Here is a 19692-nt window from a genome sequence, read left to right on the forward strand (position 1 = left end):
TATGATTTGAATGTGGTTTGTCTCCCAAGGGTTCGCAAATTGGCAAGTTGGTCTCTACCATGCTTGGTCCCCAGTGTGGCAGTAATGAGAAGTGGTAGATCTTTTTTTTTTTTTTTTTTTTTTTTAAGCCTTTATTTTGCTTATTTTTATGTGTTGCTGAGGCTTGAACCCAGCACCTTGCATGAGTTAGGAGAGTGCTCTACCACTGAGGCACAACCCCAGCCCCAGAGAAGCAGTGGATCTTTAAGAGGTAGGCAGGGCACAGCTCTCATGAAGGCAGCAATGCAGGTCTTGGGGTTTGGATTCATTCCTGTGAGAAAGGGTCTTTACTAGAGTTTGGCTTTTGGGTCTTAATTGACTGCTTCCTGTCTGGCCATGTGACCTCTTCTGCATGTCTACTCCATCACTGTGATGCCATCTACCATGAGGTCCTCACCAGAGAGCTGCAGAAGATGGCATTGTGTTCTTGAACCTCCGGACTCGGAACTGAATAAACTTCTTTGTAAAGTACCCAGCCTCAGGGATTTTCATTATAGCAATAGAAAGTGGACTAGACACAAACTGGCTAAAGGGACCAGTTTATGGAGTCACCTGATCCTTGGAATATGACCTCTTTGCCAAGGGGACGAAACACGGTAGATGGCTGCATTAATCTTCTCTGGCTGCCATAACGAGATACCAAAAACTGAGTGGCTTAAGTATTTACTTCTCAGTTCTTATTTCTCCCAGTTCTGGGGTGTGAAGCTGACACTGGGGTGCCAGCAGAGTGGGGCTCTGTGGGAACTCTTCCTGTCTTGCTTTGTCCTCGCATGTGGTGAGAGCCAGATTTTTCTCTGGTGTCCCATTTTATCAGGCCTCATGAGGGTCCCACCCTTAGGGCCTTATCTAGCCTACCCAAAGGCCCCCTCGAAAATGCCTTCTCACTGGGGGTAAAGGCTTCAAAATAGGAATTTTGGGGAGTGGAAGTGGCAGGTTTTCACATGTAGTGGCTGACAGGTGTCTTGCATGAATGTCTGGGCTCTACAGAGTTGGCCTAATCCCTCTCTGAAGTAGAAAGGGTCTTCACTGATCTCCTTCCCAATCCTCCTGCCATTGATAGTTCATCGCTCTTTCCCATTGATGTTCGGTTTATTACATGTGTTCTGTTTTTGTGATTCTTTTGATTTGTGTTTTGATGTGTGGATTGTTTCCCTTCTCAGTTCCTCCACCTGATGTCAATGATTTAAAATGTTTATTTCTTCCCCACTGTCTACTTTTAGGTCCATATTATGCAAATATTTGTAGCTATTTGTAAATATTATGCTCTGTCTTGTGCTGCATTCTGGAGTTCTATTCCATTATGGCTCCAACTGCTGCAATATCTTTTGAAGAGCATTATGGTGTGTGGTTGGAACATGGTCAGGGCTTTAGATCACTTGAGGATGTCTCTCTTTTTGTTTCCCAGGATTGAACCCAGGGCTGCTTAACCACTGAGCCACATCTCCAGCCCTTTTTATTTTCTGTTTTAAGATGGAGTCTCACTTAAGTAGCTCAGGGCCTTGCTGAGTTGCTGAGGCTGGCCTTGCACTGGTGACCTCGAGGATGCCTTTCTGGCTTCTCTACAATATTCTGACTCTGCAGGCTGCCCCCCTTATAACCCATTTTTGTGGTCTTCTGATATTGAGTTGCGAGTATGAATGCATATGTCCACAAACACAACTGTTTTGCATGGTTCTTGGTGAGATTTGAAATCTTTAGCTCAGGAAAATTTGTTCTTTGATAATATTTATCAGAGTAGAGTTGCTCATCTTTGGCACTATTGAAGTTTTGAGCCAGATTATTCTTTGTTTTGGGGGTGCTTGTTATGGTTTGTATGTGAGGTGTCCCCAGAAACTCATGTGTGAGACAACATGTGAAGGTACAGAGGGGAAATGATTAGGTTGGGAGAGCCTTAACCTAATCAGTGAATTAATCCCCGATGGGATTAATTGGTAGCTGGAGGCGGGTGGGTGTAGCTGGAGGAGGTGGGGCATTGAGGGCGTTTCTTTGGGTATATATTTGTATCTGGAAAGTGGAGTCTCTCTGCTTCTGCTCATCATGTGAGCTGCTTCCCTCTGCCACTCTCTTCTGCTATGATGTCCTGCCTCACATCAAACCCTGAGGAATGGAGTCTGCTGTGTGCAGATTGAGACTTGTGAAACAGTGAGCCTCCAAATAAACGTTTCCTTTACAATCGTGCTGGTTGGGTCTTTTAGTCACAGCAGTGAAAAAGCCGACTTGAATTGTGTTCAGTGTATCCCAAGATGTTAGGCAGTACCCCTGGCCTTTACCCACCAGATGCCAGTGGCAATCCACTCCAGAATCGAGACAACCCAAATGGATCTCCAGACATTGCTAAGTGTCTTCTGGGGGACAACCCCCCCCCCTCTAGTTGAGAACCATTGGAATTGGGTGCTTTCGGGGCATGGAACAATATGTAGTTCAAACAGGCTTAAATAAAAACTTATTGGCTCAAGGAACTTTAAAAACATGAGAGGCGGGAAGCTCCAGGGCAGCTTGGTGGGGGCTCTGCTCCACTTCTCTGCAGTTCTTTCAAGACTACCTTACTGCTCTGTGGTTTCAAGTTGTTTTCCGGGGGGCGCGGGGTTTGAAGAATAGCTATCAGCAATTGGGGCTCCATGCCCCTGATTCACATCTAGGAGAAGAGCAGTTGGCTTTCCCCAAACAGCAAACAAAAGACCTAACTTTGCTCTCAATGGATGCTAATGCTCCCCAAAAGAACCAATCACTTGAAGAATGGGGTGCTGTGTACTCTCAACCAATCAGGATTCACTCCCACAACTGGTCAGTCCCACCCAAAGGCCCGACTGCTCCCTAGGAGGAGGGAAAGATGATGCGAAAGTCCATTAATTGCCTTTTCTGTTCCCCTGTTTGTAAGATCATCTATTTTTCATTTGTGTTTTGTCTTCCTATGCCTCACCACCTCATTCATTTTTTCCCTCTGAATTTTATATGTTTTCAAGTTTTTCTTGGAAGCCACTGCTTCAATTCTGCTCTCCTTGCCTCTGCAGTAGGCTGGATTCTGCCATCGGGCGTCTCCCCCTGCACACCCACGGGCGGTGGCCATCTGCTTCTGCTCTTGGGTCCATTCCTCACTCAGTGCGCTTGATTTTGTGCAGTCCTGTTTCCTTGGGGGTTCTTGCCTATTGCAGTCTGCTAGTCATAGGGTGTGAAACGGGCAGGATGGAGCAAACGGGCCATTTCTCATCCGCCCTCTCTTCCGGTGTCATCTCTGGAAGTATCTGCAGAGTCCCTGGGGCCTGTTTGCGGCATGGTCTCAGTTCCTGGGATCTGGTAATTCTGCTTCCTCCTTCAGCCCTCGGGAATGGGGATAGGAGGGTGGTGACCTCCTGCTGTGTTAATCTCTGGGTTGCCACATTGGTCCCACTTTGTTTTCTCAGTTCTTCCTACTCTTCATAACTAATTCCCTCTAGCAAATTCCCTGGGATTGAAAGGTCTAGAATGGCTTTGATTTTTTTTTTTTTTTTTTTTAAATTCATGGTTAATTCTGTTTACTTCTGTTTTCATTTTGGACTACTGCTTTCTCTCCTAAATCAAATTTCTTGTATAATTCACCTTTGTGTGTGTGTGTGTTTGGGCAGGATGAGTTGGATGTTTTTAAAATTTTTGTTTCCAGAGTTTTCCAAAAATCACAAAACTTTCCTGCTTGTCTGAACTAGCCAAGTTCCTCTTTTCCCTTTTCATAGGGTCATATAATGTTATTTTTCTCTTGATGCTTTTAAAATGAAAATGTGGAATGGTACCTGGTATTTGCTAACAGGATACATAGACACCTTTAAAATCTTATACTATTCTGCTGGGCTCTGTTAGAAGCTTTCTTTTGGATTTTAAGCTGGTAGGCTCAGACTCTAGCCAGGTTTCTGGTTTCCAGAGATTATCCTACTGATGCAGTTTGCTTGGGTTGAGGAGAGGTCTTCTATATTTTTACTTCCTGGTTTGGATTCCCATAATTTCAGGAGCTACTTGAGTTGAAAAGGATACACTTTGTAATAATCCACATATTAAACATACATTTGGACATATGAGTTATACAATGACCTTACTGTGAGTCTTTGCAGTATGCAATATTGTCACTTCATATCTTAACATGCATAAATGAAACCATTGATAATAGTTTATTTAATAAGCCTAAGATAGTATTACATACCCTGTTCTTTGTGTGTACTGACATAGATGGCTTGAAGTTTCTCTGGTTGTGTTATTTAATAAGGGCCAATATTTTATTTTAAAAAACCCTGCTTCTCTTATCGGTGCTTGACCTTTTAAGATTTGTTTATTAAAACACATAAAAAGCATGAAGAAACAAGTGGAAAATACAGGACCTGCACTTTGCCTTTTGGTACCTGGGCGTAATCTAGGTAGCTTTGCTCAAAGTTTGATCACAATAAAAAGGTACTTTGTATATGCTGTTATTTTCCTTTGTGGGTGTCTGTGTAAAACAAGTCGATCATGACCTCGTGATTCTATAACTTGAAGCTTTCTCTAATACGTCCCCTGCCCATGATAATATCATTCATATAAACTATATATATGATTTTTTCCTGCATTATTTACTTCTCCTGTAGCTCCCAATCTGTTCCTCTTTCTGCTGTCTAGGATTAATTTCCTTATTCTTTTTGACATGTATTAGATTATTTTAAAAATTATACTTTCAGGGAAAATCCAGATGTTGGATTCCTTCATACTCAGCTTGGGATTCCTGGTAATAGAAAAAACTGTAAAGTTCTCGATTCAACAGGAGGTAAGTTGCAGATAACAAAACGGGCAGCAGTTGCTTTCAGAAAGCTTGGAGGAAGTCGTGTGTGTAGGTAGGCCTCTGTGTTGTTCCTTCTCCCCAAACGCCTTCTTCCATTCCAAAAAGGCTCTGAAGACTATGAACTACATTTTGCATGGTGTGTCTTCTGCAGAGAGAAGAAAGTTCCCTTTGTCGGAAGGCACGTGTCATCTTATGTAAGTGACCTTGTATTTGGTTATGTGATTTCTCAAGGGCAAATTCTCTCGTTGTACTACTTTGTTCCCCTTAGACCGAATTACTTCACTCCTCCCTTTAGTAAGTGCTTTGTGTACCTAATAGATATCAGGCCCTGTGCTAGGCAGTGAAAGATGGAAGGAAAAGGGTGGATGTTGCTAGACTCTTCTTGTTTCCTAGTACAGGGATTTTTTTTTTTCTTTCTTTGTTGCATTGAACTTTGAGACAAAATGCTTTCTTGGGCTATGGATAATTTTTTGACAGTGAACATGACCTACCTTAATGACTCATGGAAGAGTGTCCGGAACATGGACCTAGAGCCAGGCTGCTTGGTTTTGAGTCATGGTTTTGCCACTTATGCAAGCTGTGCATGAGCCACAGTCATAACCTTGCTCTCCCTCAGTTTACTTGCCTGTGAAATGGAGCGAAAAATAACTCTGACTCCATTGTTGTTGTAAAGGTTAGATCAGGCAATCCCATTTAAAGTGATTAGCATATTACCTGGTAAAGACTGAATGCTCCAAGGTTACTTTGCTTCAGCTAAACCAATAGGGTATGAAATTTGTACTCCTTTTCAAGTGATAGATTTTTTTGGTTGATGTTCATTTTTTGAAGACCCAGTTGCAGTTATATAGTTTCTGGGTTGTGAAATATGGAGGTAAGGTTGTAATATATGACACGAAGGAAAGAGTAAAACTACCTTTCTTTGAAATTTGAACCTGAATCCATGGTTTTGTGACCCACTAGGACCATGAAGATCATCACTATGACATCCCACCATTCATGTGACAAAGCCATGACCCAGGTGTTCACCATAGTGCAGGGTCTGGAAGAGGTGATTGGCAGGTGTGGTGATTCCTGCCTTCATGTTTGCCTATTTAACTAGTCTTTTCAGGATATAGTTTTTCCACTGAATAAAAAATAAACCATTTATATTGAATACATTAATGAAATCAGTACCCTTTAAAAAATACATACATACATACATATATATATATAAAATTTTTAGTTGGAGATGGACACAATACATTTACTTTGTTTATTTAGTTTGTTTATGTGGTGCCAAGGATTGAACCCAATGCCTCACACATTCTAAGCAAGCTCTCTACCACTGAGCCACAAGCCCAGCCCATGAAGTCAGTACTCTTAATGGTATACTTAGGTTTGGATGGTGGCTGACTGATGTTTTCAAGTTTCCAAACTAATCCTAGAAAATCTAGAATGTTCTGGACTCCAGGTCAAAGGGAGAACTTGCAAGCATAAAGAGAACTCTCAGTGGTTCTGACTTAAGGCTTATATTTAATAGTAACAAATTGGTTCATTTATTATAAGAAATGGAAATAACACAGGGTTCTTAACAAGTCTATTCTTTAAAACATATTTTTAGACACAGTCAAAAACTCTAAAATGAACAAACAATATGGAAAATTCTAAAATGAATATATAGTAGCTTAATTCCATTATATCTTTTAAGTTGATCATTTTTGAAAATCAGATCAAATGGCACATAGTATAGACCCAGAGTACTAGGTGTCAGATTATGTAAAATGATATAAACCCTCATAGACTGCTGAAAGGATTGATCTTATAACTCCAGAGCTGTATTAGATAAAACCCTAGATCACCAGATTAAAGTAACTTCATAGAGAATGAAATAATAAAACTTCAAAAAGTGTAGTGGCTCCAAGCTTCACACCCACAAAAACCCCGTGTAATTAACATATAAACTTGAAGATTTTTTCACAAAAATGTAATATGATCCATGTGAAAATTCTGATGGTTTGAAATTGCTGCAAAAATATGTCTTGGTCTTAAAATGTGATGCCCATCTGATTAAAAAAAATTTTACCTCTTGCTCTTCATTTCAATAAAATATGTTCTATCTAAATGTTTCAGGAAGAACCTGGCATGGACAATCTTGACTGTGGGTGGTAAGAATTAGTTCAAGTTTTAAATACTTAGAATATTAAATATTGGACACCATTTTAAAAATGAGCATCTTGAATCAATTATGGTCAAATTAAAGATAATTAAGATTCTACTTTTAGTTTGGGAAAATTAAAAACTATTAATAAGTAGAAATGCATTTACTCACCAGCCAGTCCTGTCAAATTTTGGTATTTTGTCACATCTGTTTCAACTGAAATTCTTTTAAATAAAAGAAATCAGAATCTCAAGTTCCCAAGTCTGTCTCTACTTCCATTCCCCTTTCTTTGACTTGAATTTATTTTTTCATTCCCAAGCATATTTTTCTATTTTGTGTATTCCATAAGCAACATACATTATTTTTACAGATTTTAAAAACATTATATAAATTCCATCCCATTGGACACATCCAGTTACAACTCCTTTTTTTTCTCTTGGGACATTTGAGATTTAAACATATCAATATATGTAGTTTTAGTTTATCTGTTGTGAAATACCATAATTGATCTTGATATTCTTTTTTTTGGCGGGTAGTAACGGGGAATGAACTAAGGGGCACTTGACCACTGAGCCACATCCCCAGCCCAATTTTGTGTTTTATTTAGAGACAGGGTCTCATTGACTTGCTTAGCACTTCGCCGAGGCTGGCTTTGAACTTGCGATCCTCCTGCCCCAGCCTCCTGAGTCACTGGGTTTACAGATATTTTTCTTTTTGTAGCAATATTTTAAGGCTTTTTGATCTAATTTTATTCCTATTTTAATATAACTAAAATATAAAACACATAATTTTTTAAAAAAATTGGTGTCTACTGACATATTGTTTGTGTTTTTTCTCTTAACAATTCTTAAATGTGATTTAAATGATTTAATTGCTCCAGGAGACATCTTCTTAGAACTGTAAGACATAATGCTAGTCTTCCAAGATGGAGTTTCCCCCCATATTTTTAATTGGTGCATTATAATTATACATATTAGTGGGATTCATTGTTACCTATTCATAGGTGCATATGATGTAACTACAATTTGGTCAATATTGTTCCTCAGTATTTTTTCTTCCCTCCTCTCCCCCTTCCCTGATTCCTTTTCATCTGCTGTTTTGCCTTCAGTTTTCATGAGATTCTTCCCACCATCCCTTCCTTTTGTTTTGGTACTGTAGATTGAACCCAGGGTGCTTAACCACTGAGCCACATCCCCAGCCCTTTTAATATTTTGTATTGAGATAGTGTCTCCCTGAGTTGCTTCGGGTCTTGCTAAGTGGCTGAGGCTGGTTTTGAACTCATGATCCTCCTGCCTCAGCCTCCCAAAGGGCTGAGATTACAGGCGTGTGCCACTGCACTCAACCTCTTTGTTCTCCCTTGATTACACAAATGAAAAAAAAAGTGACCCTTGACCTTCTGTGAGTTTGGCTTAATTCTCTTTATGTGGTGTACTCAGATTCCATCCATTTTCCTGCAAATGACATAATTTAATTCTTTCTGGCTGAAGAAAGCTCCATTGTGTGTACATATCCCACATTTTCTTTCTCCATTCATAGGAGGGAATTTCTCAGAGCAGGTGCTAACTTCAGAACCTACATGTCCTGCTGCCTGGTGCCCAGAATTATCTACATCTGCCCTGTTTTCACTCTAGATTATGACCAGCAGGTCACTCTCACGGAGGCGCTGTGTAGGATGACGACTAGAACATCCAGGCGTGACCTTGTCCATCAGTGGTTTGATGATGAGGTCCTTGCTGAAGCTTTCAAGAAAATTAGGGATCGAGAATTTGAGACGGTGAGAAGCCTGGTTACAAAATTCCTGGTTGGTTGGTATTTATTAAGCCTCTGCTCAGTCCTGTCCTGTGTGTGTGGGCCTGGATGGAGTTTTCTTTTTCTTCATTATGATTAAGTGGCCGTTCTTAAGTTTCTATTCCGTGTAACAGCGAAATAATTTTGAAGGCAACATGAGGCCAAATGGGAAGATGAAGATGGGGCTCTGAGACTGGGGACCGAGCTCTGTGAATTGATGTGTCCAGTCCAAGAAACACAAGGGAGAGGGGAGCAGTTTTCCACAAATCTCAGTCAAGGAGAGAATGGGAGAAGGAAAGAAAGCACTGGAGCCATGGAAAGAGCAGCTGTGTCGCTGGGAGGTGTGATCCAGAGACTGAGGAGCCTTATGGGGTGGTTGTGCTGTGAGCCATGCAGCCTGTCCCATTTAGAGGAACAGTTATTTTCAGTATCTTCGACACAACCCCAGCTTACTGTGGTCATGTCCTCAAGTAGCACAGAAAAACGCCCTACGGCTTCATTGTGTATCTAACTGTAAACTAACAGCTAAAGCATCTCCCCTCTCATTTTAATGTTCTCAAAATGAAAGGCTCTTAGAAAAAGATAAAATTCATAATAGTTTTCATGTTAATAAGGACCTCTCAGGTTCAACCTGCCATGTAATTGGGACTCATACACAATTCAGACTGTATTAAATCTGGACCTCGTATATTTATCTCCAACTCTGAGCTAGTGCCATATACTTAGTAGGTGTTTAGCCAGATTCAGTATGCTCTAAATGGAAAGCCCAGAAGCCCAGGTGCTGTTCCAGACTTGGGCTCAAGTTCCACCACCCTGACTTACGTGATGCAGGTATTTTGGCCAGGTGCATGACTTGTGAAGCCAGAGTGTCCTCCCCTGCAAAAGGGGAATAGACCCTGCCCTCCCCCCGCCAATCAGAATGCTGAGCACTTAATGGGAGAAGCTGAAATTAGCTGGTATCAATTTCCTTTTGTCACTTCCTCATCTGCAGAGAAATTTGTCTACCATAGGAGAAAAGTAATTACCTTGTTTCCAAAATCCTTTCTACCCTGTCAGCTTTTTAATTGAATTGCTTTCAGTTAAAGAAAATTGGCGATGGAGAACACACCCAGAGAAACCCAGAGTTACTTCGTTTGATGGATTTGTGATTGGCTGTGATGCACAGGTGTTAGGAAGATTAGTTCAATATTGTAATCTTGGGGTTTTTTCTTGATTATTCTGACCCAATGAAGCAGTAGTGCATATGACTTTTGGAGACCTAAGTATTCATTGGCTAAAAACTTAATGCTGTGGTGAGGAGTAGTTATTTCCAGAAATGCAGGCTTGGAATATTCTCTTGATGGTACAAAGTGTTGCTAACACAAAATGAGTTCTTGTGAAACCTGGTGATGTTCCTGGACCCTGAGTGTTTGGAAGCAAACACTGGCCTCTGTGTGCTGGTTAAAGAAGATATTTTGATTTTTTTTTTTTTTTAAATAAAGCTTGCCATTATTTATTTTAAAGGATAGTCGACTCTTTCTCAATCACCTCAACAACAGACTTGGTGAGAAAAGAAGGTAAGATGTTTCTCTGTGTACTGTTTTCTTGACTAATTACTTTCTAGAAATGTCTACTATTTTACAAGAATAGGATCTGTTTCATTTTAGATATAGGATCCAGTTATTAATACAAATTTGTGGTTCACTGATTAGAAATCTAAGATGATCAGATCGCTTATGCCTAGTGACTCATTTGAGTGTTTAAAAAATTATCTGCCTTTAGCGTGTTTTTTGACTTTGCATATTTATTTTTATCAAGACATCCTTGAGTGAGTCTGTAGATCTTATGAAGAGCAAGGTCATATAGACTTGAGGTCACTGGGGATTCATATACCATGGACAGTTACATCCTTGATGAGACAAGGGTTGTTAAATTCACCCCTTTCTTTAGGAATCTTTCAGAATAATTTGGCTGAATTACAGTACTAGTGAACTGTCCAGCTTGAGAGTAGATTTCTATTTGCAGGGTTGAAACCCCCTACTGTTCTCTACATGAGGAAACTTAATGACACACCCTAGTTATAGATGCTTGTTGCAAAACGTTTGTAGGTTGTGTGTGGGGTCCATCCTTAATTTTTAATGGTGAGGTGTTTTGCAGGGTCTATTCATTTCCGTGTATTGCTGCTTTTGCTGATGAGCATGAGGTATGTTTGTTTTTCTCGGTGGGTGAGTGAGGGTGGTGTGCAAGGTTAGATTGTTGTTACTCAGAAGGGCTTTATAAAGAGGTTGCCAATTTCTCCTAGTGTTCTCAACTTTGAAATCATCCATGCTGGACCATGACCATGATGCTTGGCCAGTGAGCATAGGGGCTCTCCTGCTACTACTGGGTAAAGGAGTTTTAGGGTCCATACTGTACATATGTCAATTACAGGAACCTTGCCTTATTTTGCCCTATTGATGGGTGACATCCTTTAGGCCTGGACTTTCTATCATCTGGTTGATGCCTCCCTTTTTCCTGATCAAGTGAGACCATATTCCTTTTCTCTACTTTGTCATTGTATAATATTGTGCAAACTACTCCTATACAGAAAGTACCTTTATATCACAAGTGCTTGACACTATCTTTCTACCTTGCACTTTCTAGCCAAGGTTGATCAGCTGCTTTTCACCCCCTTCTTCAGTCTCTAGAGGAACAAGTTCTTTCATTATACAAGGTCCCTGACCTACAGTGTCTCATTTGCAGGGTGAAACCTTCAGGGGCCTTAGAACCTTGACTCGGCTGCAGATTCCTTGACCCCATCTTTAGATTGTCCTCATTAACAACTTCTTTAAGCTTAGAGCCTGTGCTCATCTCTTGAGCTGAACTTTGAGCTTGTGAATACCCTACACACTCCTTCTCTCTAGAACAGACATTGGTCGACTGATCCCTGTATCCCACTTTGGCCTGTTTTCCTTTGGTGGTCTGAGGTCTCCTCTCTTCACTTGGCTCTAAGACTTCCAGAATTCCATCAGCTTCAACCAGGCCCCTTGTGCTGGCTTCTGGTGGCATACACTGGGAACAGAGGTCTTCATCCAGCTCTGTAGCCATTACAGAGTGGGCATGTGTGATGAAAAGATGTCTAAGCAATACCGTTTATTGGAAAAGCAGCCTGTAGAATAGCAACTCTGGCGTTTGCCCCATCACTGAGGAATAAGAACTTTATATATACAGTTGAACATCCCTAATCCAAAAACCAGAAATGTTCCAGAATTGAAAACTCACAGAATCCGTGTGACCTTTACAAGTGGAAAATTCCACATCCGACTTCACTTGATGCAGTCAAAACACGGTGTACTGAAAATACTGTGTAAAATTGTCAGGAGCTGCCACTTAGGAACCGAGCTGCCTGTTAGCCTTGAGCAATGAGTATGTGGAGATGTGGCAAGCCAGCCATGGGCTGTGTATGTGAACTATGAGCATTGAGCACACAGGGTGGACTGAACCAACGTTGCCCCTCTGTTTGGGCGGGCAATATGTGTGTCTTTTTGCTTGCTCTGCCTATGAGCCCCACACAGCACATGAGATGGGCGTGGCCTTCCTAGATGTCAACCTGCTGACAGCAAGACATCATGAAGCTAGACTCCACTCCCTGAAACCTGACCCCTTGCCTCATTTGAATGGCTTCTCCCCAGTAAAAGGGTTCAGCACGCTCCTTGCTCTTTCTTGCCTGCCTTGCCCCCCTGGTGGGAGCTGCAGCTGAGGAGCAGTCACTGAGCCCAAAGAAAAGGTACTTTCTGTGTCTGTCTTATATTTAGTCCCCAGATTCACTTGGAGTGACCCTGATAGGTCATTTTATGCTGTGTCACACGACTAAACCCATGTATGAGGTGTATGTGATCTGTAAATGAATTTTGGGTTTAGATTCAGGTTGTTGCCCCCAAGAAATCTCACTACATACATGCAAATGCTCCAAAATACAAAAAGTTACAAAGTGCGTTGGGGTTGCAAGCATTTTGGATAAGGGCTGCTCAACCTGAACTTCCTGATAACTTGTCTGCAAAACTTGTGGCAGGAACTGGAGAGGAAAAAGGCATTGCTAATAGTGCCTATTGAAAGAGACCAATGGGAAGTTAGGAGGCAGGTACCACACTATTTCAGTCTTTTCTCCATTTTTACTAAAGCATATATTATAATTATCAGTTAAAATAAAAATGCTCTGAACTTAAGTCTTTATTCTAATAGATGGTAGCTTAGGTGACAGATCACTCTTCAGATTTAATCACATCTCCCTTTCTAAAAGTATCCCCCTATATGCTGTATGGATTGTCATTGCTTCACCATAGAACTGACGGCTTCATGATTCTCACCAGGAAGAATTGTCTAGGGTCATCTGACATTTAAAATATCTATTAAATGTGCTAAGGACAGGGATTTTATTGGGAATGGCTTGGTCATATACAGCTGAGATCTTGGTTTTGCACAAACTAATCAGGAAATAAAGGGGGCCCTAAAGTATTAGGATAGTGCTATTCTAGGAAAAGCACAAGATTTTTTTTTTAAATTAGTACTTTTTTATCTGACCCTATAACATAGTTTTTTTGTATGTGTATTACTTTTTTGCCAAAATTCTCTTACAGATGAGAAAACCAGCAGATGAAAAATTAGAGAAATTTTGGATTGATTTCAACCTCGGAAGTCAGAGAGTAACTTTTTATATACACAATGATGAGGTAAGCAGGTTTAATCCCCTATTAGACCTACCTGCTTAGTGTATTTAGAAACGGGTTATATGCTCATGAGTTTCATCTATTTACTTTCCCTAGAGTGCTCTGTGGGACCCAGTAAGAATTTTGAAGGAAGGAGTTGTTAACTTCAGAGTAATAGGTAAGATGATAACAATTCAGAACTCCTCCACATCTAGCTCAGTATTTGTTTATATTTGCAGTATGTGTTAAGACCAGATTTCAGTCATCTCATGGGGCAGAGGTAAGGCTGTGTGGTACAGTAGAAGGCTCATTGTGCTCAAGGCAAGGTTTAGGGGGCATAGTATTGATGACTTCTTTGCTTTGTGGCTTTGGGATTCAACTGCTTGCCTAGTTTTCTCAACTCATAGTTATGGTTCTCACCAGATTAAAAGCAGAACTGCCACCAGATGTAGTGGTGAATGCCTGTAATCCCAGTGACTGAGGAGGCTGAGGCAGGAGGATCTTGAGTTCGAGGCTAGCCTCAGCAACTTAGACCCTAAGCAACTTAGCGAAACCCTGTTTCAGAATAGAGCTGGGGATGTAGCTCTGTGGTGTAAAGCAGCCCTGGGTTTAATCTCTAGAACCAAAAAAAATTAAATGCAGAACTACCATGTAACTTTTCCAGAAGATTCTATCAACATATAGTCCAGTGATTTCACTTTGAGATAGACATACAAAAGAATTGGAAGGAGAATGTTGAACTGTTTATCTGTGTTCGTAGCTGCATTACTCACAACAGCTAAAAAGTGAAAATAACCTAAATGTTCAGTGAAGAATGAATGGTATCAAATAAAATATCCCATATGTGCACATGTATACCATGTTATGCAGCTTTGGGAAAGGGAAATTCTAACACCTGCCACAACATAGAGGAACCTTGAGGTCATTAGGCCAAGGGACATAAGCCAATTTGAACATGGCAAAGTACTGATCCCAATGTATGAGGGTATTTAATGTAGTCAAATTCATAGAGACAGCAGATTGGCCATTGTCAGGGCTGTGGGAAGGGAGAAATGGATAGCAGGTGTTTAAAGGGGACCAAGTTTCAATTTTGCAAGATGGAAAAGTTCTGGAGATCCTGTTGTATAACAGTGTGCATGTGCTAACTTAAATTAAAAACCACAAATGATTAGGATGAACATTTTATTTGTGTAGGGTTGTCCTGCCACCCCCAAACCGCCGCTGCCCCCCCCCCCCAGTCACAACTTGGAAAAATGGTTTTGGTACCTGTCTTCCTCTCCCACAGAGTCACAGTAACAACTGATAAATGAGTTCACAGGCATCTGTGCCACCTCTTGTGTTTTGATTTCAGTCCTTTGACCCCCTGACCTTAGGCCTCCTTCACTGACTTTTCATTCCAACTTGATAGATGGCATGGAGTGATCTTGCTCAGCATCTCAGCTGTAACCATATGTGATCAGGTTTCCTGAATTGGGTTTTTAAAATACAGAAGGCTATATTTTCATTCATGCTAGGCAAGTGCTCTACCTCTGGAGCCCACCCCAGCCCAAGACTCACATTTTCTGCTTAGCTTCCTGGAAGCCAGGGTGAAAAGTGAAATATGACCTGTGAGCATCTCTAAATTAGATGTTATCATAAATGTAAATTAGGAGTAACTTATACAGTAAACTTATCTAGGAACTACTTGTTAATTTAAGATGTATAAGATGGCATTGATAATAGTAAATAAGGACTTCCTTGGGTTTCTGACTGGGGTACCCTTAACATTGCTTTTCTGACTTTATGCCTCAACTCTGAACTTTGCTACACTCATAGTTTTCAATAACTAAGTTGCCAAAGTGAATATTCTATACTTTATTAATAGATCATAATACTACTGTGACACTTTGTCAAGATACCGTGTGGCGCTTTGTAAATACAAAGTGGGTGTTTCCATTTTTTTTTTTTTTTTAATATCTGAGGAAAACAAAGATTAACAGACTCTGCAAGTGAGACTTTGATCTTGTCTACACAGTCCTTCTGGCTGGGGAGTCGGCCAGGTATGTTGGCAGCGTGGTGTGGCCCTCGGTATTTCTTCTGACCCGTATGTGTTTGTGTTGATCCCCAAAGCCCAGCTAGCTAAAAATACATGTATTTTGGCAGATGATGGTTTTGAACCACTCTTGCAGCAGAGTTTTAGAAAGACTCTGTAGTGAGGAGTAGACACCCAGTAAGATCAGAATTTGGGGAAGATTCCCTGACCTTGACTCTAGACCAACACTGCCCCATACATAGAAATAAAATGTGATGCAGAGGCTTCAGAATGGGAGAAACTCTTCACTACCTGCACCTTATATAAGGCGTTAGTCTCCCAAAAAGCTAAACACCAAAACAAAACAAATAACCTAATCAATAAATGGGCAAAGGAACTGAACAGGCACTTCACAGAAGAAATACAAATCATTAACAAATATATGAAAAAGAATGTTCGACATCTCTAGCAATCAGAGAAATACAAATTAAAACTACCCTGAGATTCTCACTCCAGTCACAATGGCAGTTATCAAGAATACAAGCAATAATAAATGTTGGCGTGGATGTGGAGGGAGAAAGGTACTCTCATACATTGCTGATGGGACTGAAAATTGGTGCAATCACACTGGACAAAACAGTATGGAGATTCCTCAGAAAACTTGGAATGGAACCACCACTTGACCCAGTTTTCCCGCTCCTCAGCTAAAACCCAAAGGACTTAAAACCGGCATGCTACAGTGATGCAGCCACATCAATGTTTATAGCAACTCAAATCACAATAGCTAAGTTACAGTACCAACCTAGATGCCCTTCAATAGATGAATGGATAAAGAAAATGTGGTACATACGTATAATGGAACATTACTCAACCTTAAAGAATAATGAAATTATGGCACTTGCCTGTAAGTAGATGGAACTGGAGGCTGTCATGCTAAGTGAAATAAGCCAATCTCCAAAAACCAAAGGCTGACTGTTCTCTGGTGTGTGGATAGATACTGGGGTATTGGGGGAGGAAGGAGTGGAGGTTCACCAGATTGGACGGGGAACTGGGGGGAAGGGAGGCAAGATGGAAATGGGAAAGAAAGTAGAATGAGTCAAACATAACTTCCCTATGGTCATATATAAATATACGACCAGTGTGACTCTGCATCATGTACGACCACAAGAATCAGGAATTATACTCCATGTATGTATGTATGTCAAAATACATCCACTGTCATGTACAACTAAAAAACAAAAATGTGAGCCACATATTTATATTTGAAATTTTCTAGTAGCCACTCGAATTGAAAAGTGGATTAACTTCAATAGTATTTTAACCCAATGTATTAAAAATATTAATGTGAGATCAATATAAAGAACCTTTGTCCTTCCTGTTCTAAATCGTCTCAGTCTAACGTGGAGGTCACACTTGCAGAGCGTCTCCGTTTGCACGAGCTGGGTTTCAAGTTCTCCACCGTCCAGATGGCACGGCTCTAGACCTGTCTCTCTTTCCCCTCTCCATTCTCATCAACACGTGGCGGTTAGCTTAGTCTGCTCTTTCACAGACTGTACTCCATTCTTTCCTGCTGCTTCTATCTCTGTCCTTACTGCAACTTATGCTTGGACTTTATGGATTTTGATCTGAGCAATTTTCTCCTCCAAAACCAATTGCCACTTGTCAGTGGCATCCTGCTAGGAGAGCCCAGGAGGCTTCCACCTGAGATGGTCTTCTCACTGATGCTCCCACGTCCCCTTTTTAAAAGGAGTCTATTGAAATGAAGGTAGGTCGTTCCATTTTGCATATCAGAAACAGGGGACTTCATTTTGTATTTTAAAAATTTGTGGGGGTCCAGAGAGAAATGTTGTGCTTAGTGTATTTGGAAATAAAAACAAAATGCTCTTACAAAAAGTTTGGATTTCTTTGATAAAGTAAGCTGCTTCCTTTTATTGGAAGATCAACCAATCATGTATGCGTATGTAAATAAAAATTTCAAAGTAATGACTTTTCAACTCATTGCAGCGAAGTCCAGACAGTTGGCCAATACTCCAATGTGATCATTTGTGAATATAAAGTTTTAAGCCCTTTATTCTGATGTGCATGGTATACCATATTTTTTTTTTGCTAGAAACTGAGAAGATAAAAATACTCATCATTTACCTGAAGCAGCCCATTATTATCAGCAAGAAAGGAGTGATGAAAGTAGAAATCCATTTTGATCTGCAGTTCAGTATATCCCAAACTTCTGTCCAAGCTTTGGGAGAAGACAAACAGGTGGCAAGTTCCATTCTCTCATTCTTTGAAATTCTTGCAGTGTGTCATATGTCTCTTCATTTTCTTTCTAGGGTTTTCAGAAATTGGTGTCCTGGTTGGGTTTTGACATGAAGATTTGTCCAGCAGAAGCCTTGGTCTTTAGAAAGTCATGTGAAATGAGTAGAGAGCTTTGGATTCTGATCCCATCTCCTCCTTTACATGTGACATTGTCTTAGCTACATAGGACACGAAGCCTCTTTGTACCTTGAAATGCTCCGTCTGTCTCTTGCTGACAGTAGAAAGCTTTGCTAGGAGACATCACCTCCTCACTGGTTCTTCCTGGAGTCCTGTATCTACCCACTGGACTTCCTGGCTCTTCCTGGGCTCTCAGCTCCACCTGGCCCCAGGGAGAATCATTAGGAGTAGGATTTCTTAGGGTGTTTCCCCAACCACTCCCCGTCTTGCCCTGTGGAATAGTCTATGCCTCTTCTAGATTTGTATGGTTTTTTTATCTTGTGACTCTAATGCTTCCTACATATGTACAGGAGCAAGAGCCTTTCTCCATCAGCATCCTAGCCGGTAGGAAGGCAAGACATCTATGACAAGAGTTCACAAAAATGGATTATATAAAATGTTGTAGTGATGGCCAGTAGGCATTAAGAGGTCAGAGGTCTGATGGGAGAAGTCTTGGGTCAACTTCCTTTTAAGTTTGAGCTGTACAGGCAGGCATTTGATATATGATGAAGTGCTCTGCAAAGAATTTCCAAAGACCCCATGAGAAGACAATCTCATGGGAGAAAATGAGAAACGGAATCAATAAAAATTGACCCTTTCATTCTGTTATGTGATGAATGGGTCCAAGTTTGCCTTTACTTATGGAAAACATCAAAATGTTTCCACATTTTGCAAAATGAGCAAAATGTTTTGGGAGAAGAGTCAGGGTATGTGTGAGATGAAGCTCCTGGATAATGAGCCCCTGTAAGGAAGGGATGGGTTTGGAGGATCCTCTGTTGGGGGCCTCCCTGCAGACTCGTCTCTAGAGACTCAACCCTTAAGTGAAACAGGGATTAGAAGATACCCAGGGCTTGAACTTAGAGAAAGGAGAGGGTATGGTCTTAGTACATCCTCTCAAGCTATAACTGAGTACTACAGACTGGTAATTGGTAGAGAAAAGGTTTCTTTGGCTCCTTGTTCTGGAGGCTGAGGAGTCCAAATTATATGGTGCTGGTCTCCACCCAGCCTCTAAGGAGGGCCTTCCTCTTGCTTTCTGATATGCTGCAGGATGTCATCAGGCCAGATAGAGCCAGTGTGCTGGAGAGAACCCCAGTGTTTCTAACACAGCCACTGTTGGGATACCCATTGACCCAAGCCTGGGTTAATCCATTCATGAGGATGGAGCTCTTGTGATCCCACCTCCCAGAGGTATCCCACCTCCCAGAGGTATCACACCTCTCAGCATTGCTGCCCTTAGGACCAGGTTTCTAACCTGTAACCACAGGCATCGGGAGAGAGTGGTGGAGAGCAGGGTAATGGTCAGCCAGAGCTGGTCCTGGAGGGAGGGTGGTATAGAAAGCTGGAAATGGTAAAAAGCTCCTTCAGGAGAGGGCCAACTGAAGACGAGCTGCTCCTCATTGATCCATGTGCTGTGTTCCAATGTTCCTAGCTTTAAGTTTTCCTTTCAAAGTTTTTTTTTCCTGTTTATTTTTAAGGCCACTGCTTTTAAAGGTCATGTGGCTTTTGGCTTGCATTTCAGATGTTGCCCTATCAGATGAAAATAGCCTCGGAACTTAGTAAGTTTGAGAAAGCAGAGCGTGAGATTCTCCCTAGCCAAGAAAGTGCAACAGGTATTTTGAGAAATAACAACTTTCTGACTCTGAATTCTCTATGAAAGTGCTGACGACGCCTTATTGGGAAGGAGTCGCTGAAAACCTGTGGTTATAGAAGTAGAAAGAGTTTGGGGGAAGAGCTGCTGCAAGCTTCCCATCATTCCCCACCTGGTGGCGCCACCTGTGGGTTGGCTGGGATGGTAAAGAGCAGATGC

The 19692-nt window shown here is 41.1% G+C and overlaps 1 protein-coding gene across 1 annotated transcript in view; it reads left to right on the forward strand.

Moving 5' to 3' along the window:
* The window catches only part of Sycp2l (synaptonemal complex protein 2 like), a 92167-nt gene that overhangs the window by 7690 nt on the left and 64785 nt on the right, over positions 1-19692 (forward strand). Inside the window, exons 6-15 of the mRNA XM_058582333.1 lie at positions 4716-4801; positions 4922-5010; positions 6926-6960; positions 8585-8727; positions 10245-10297; positions 10878-10923; positions 13337-13429; positions 13523-13583; positions 17527-17672; positions 19405-19495. Of these exons, the coding sequence (XP_058438316.1) occupies positions 4716-4801; positions 4922-5010; positions 6926-6960; positions 8585-8727; positions 10245-10297; positions 10878-10923; positions 13337-13429; positions 13523-13583; positions 17527-17672; positions 19405-19495 (843 nt within the window). The remainder of the gene's footprint in view (positions 1-4715; positions 4802-4921; positions 5011-6925; positions 6961-8584; positions 8728-10244; positions 10298-10877; positions 10924-13336; positions 13430-13522; positions 13584-17526; positions 17673-19404; positions 19496-19692) is intronic.

The sequence above is a fragment of the Marmota monax genome, unplaced genomic scaffold, assembly GCF_021218885.2.
Source record: "Marmota monax isolate L192 unplaced genomic scaffold, Marmota_monax_Labrador192_F-V1.1 WCK01_AAM20220418_F8-fsc00029, whole genome shotgun sequence".
In the NCBI taxonomy this organism is placed as follows: Eukaryota; Metazoa; Chordata; class Mammalia; order Rodentia; family Sciuridae; genus Marmota; species Marmota monax.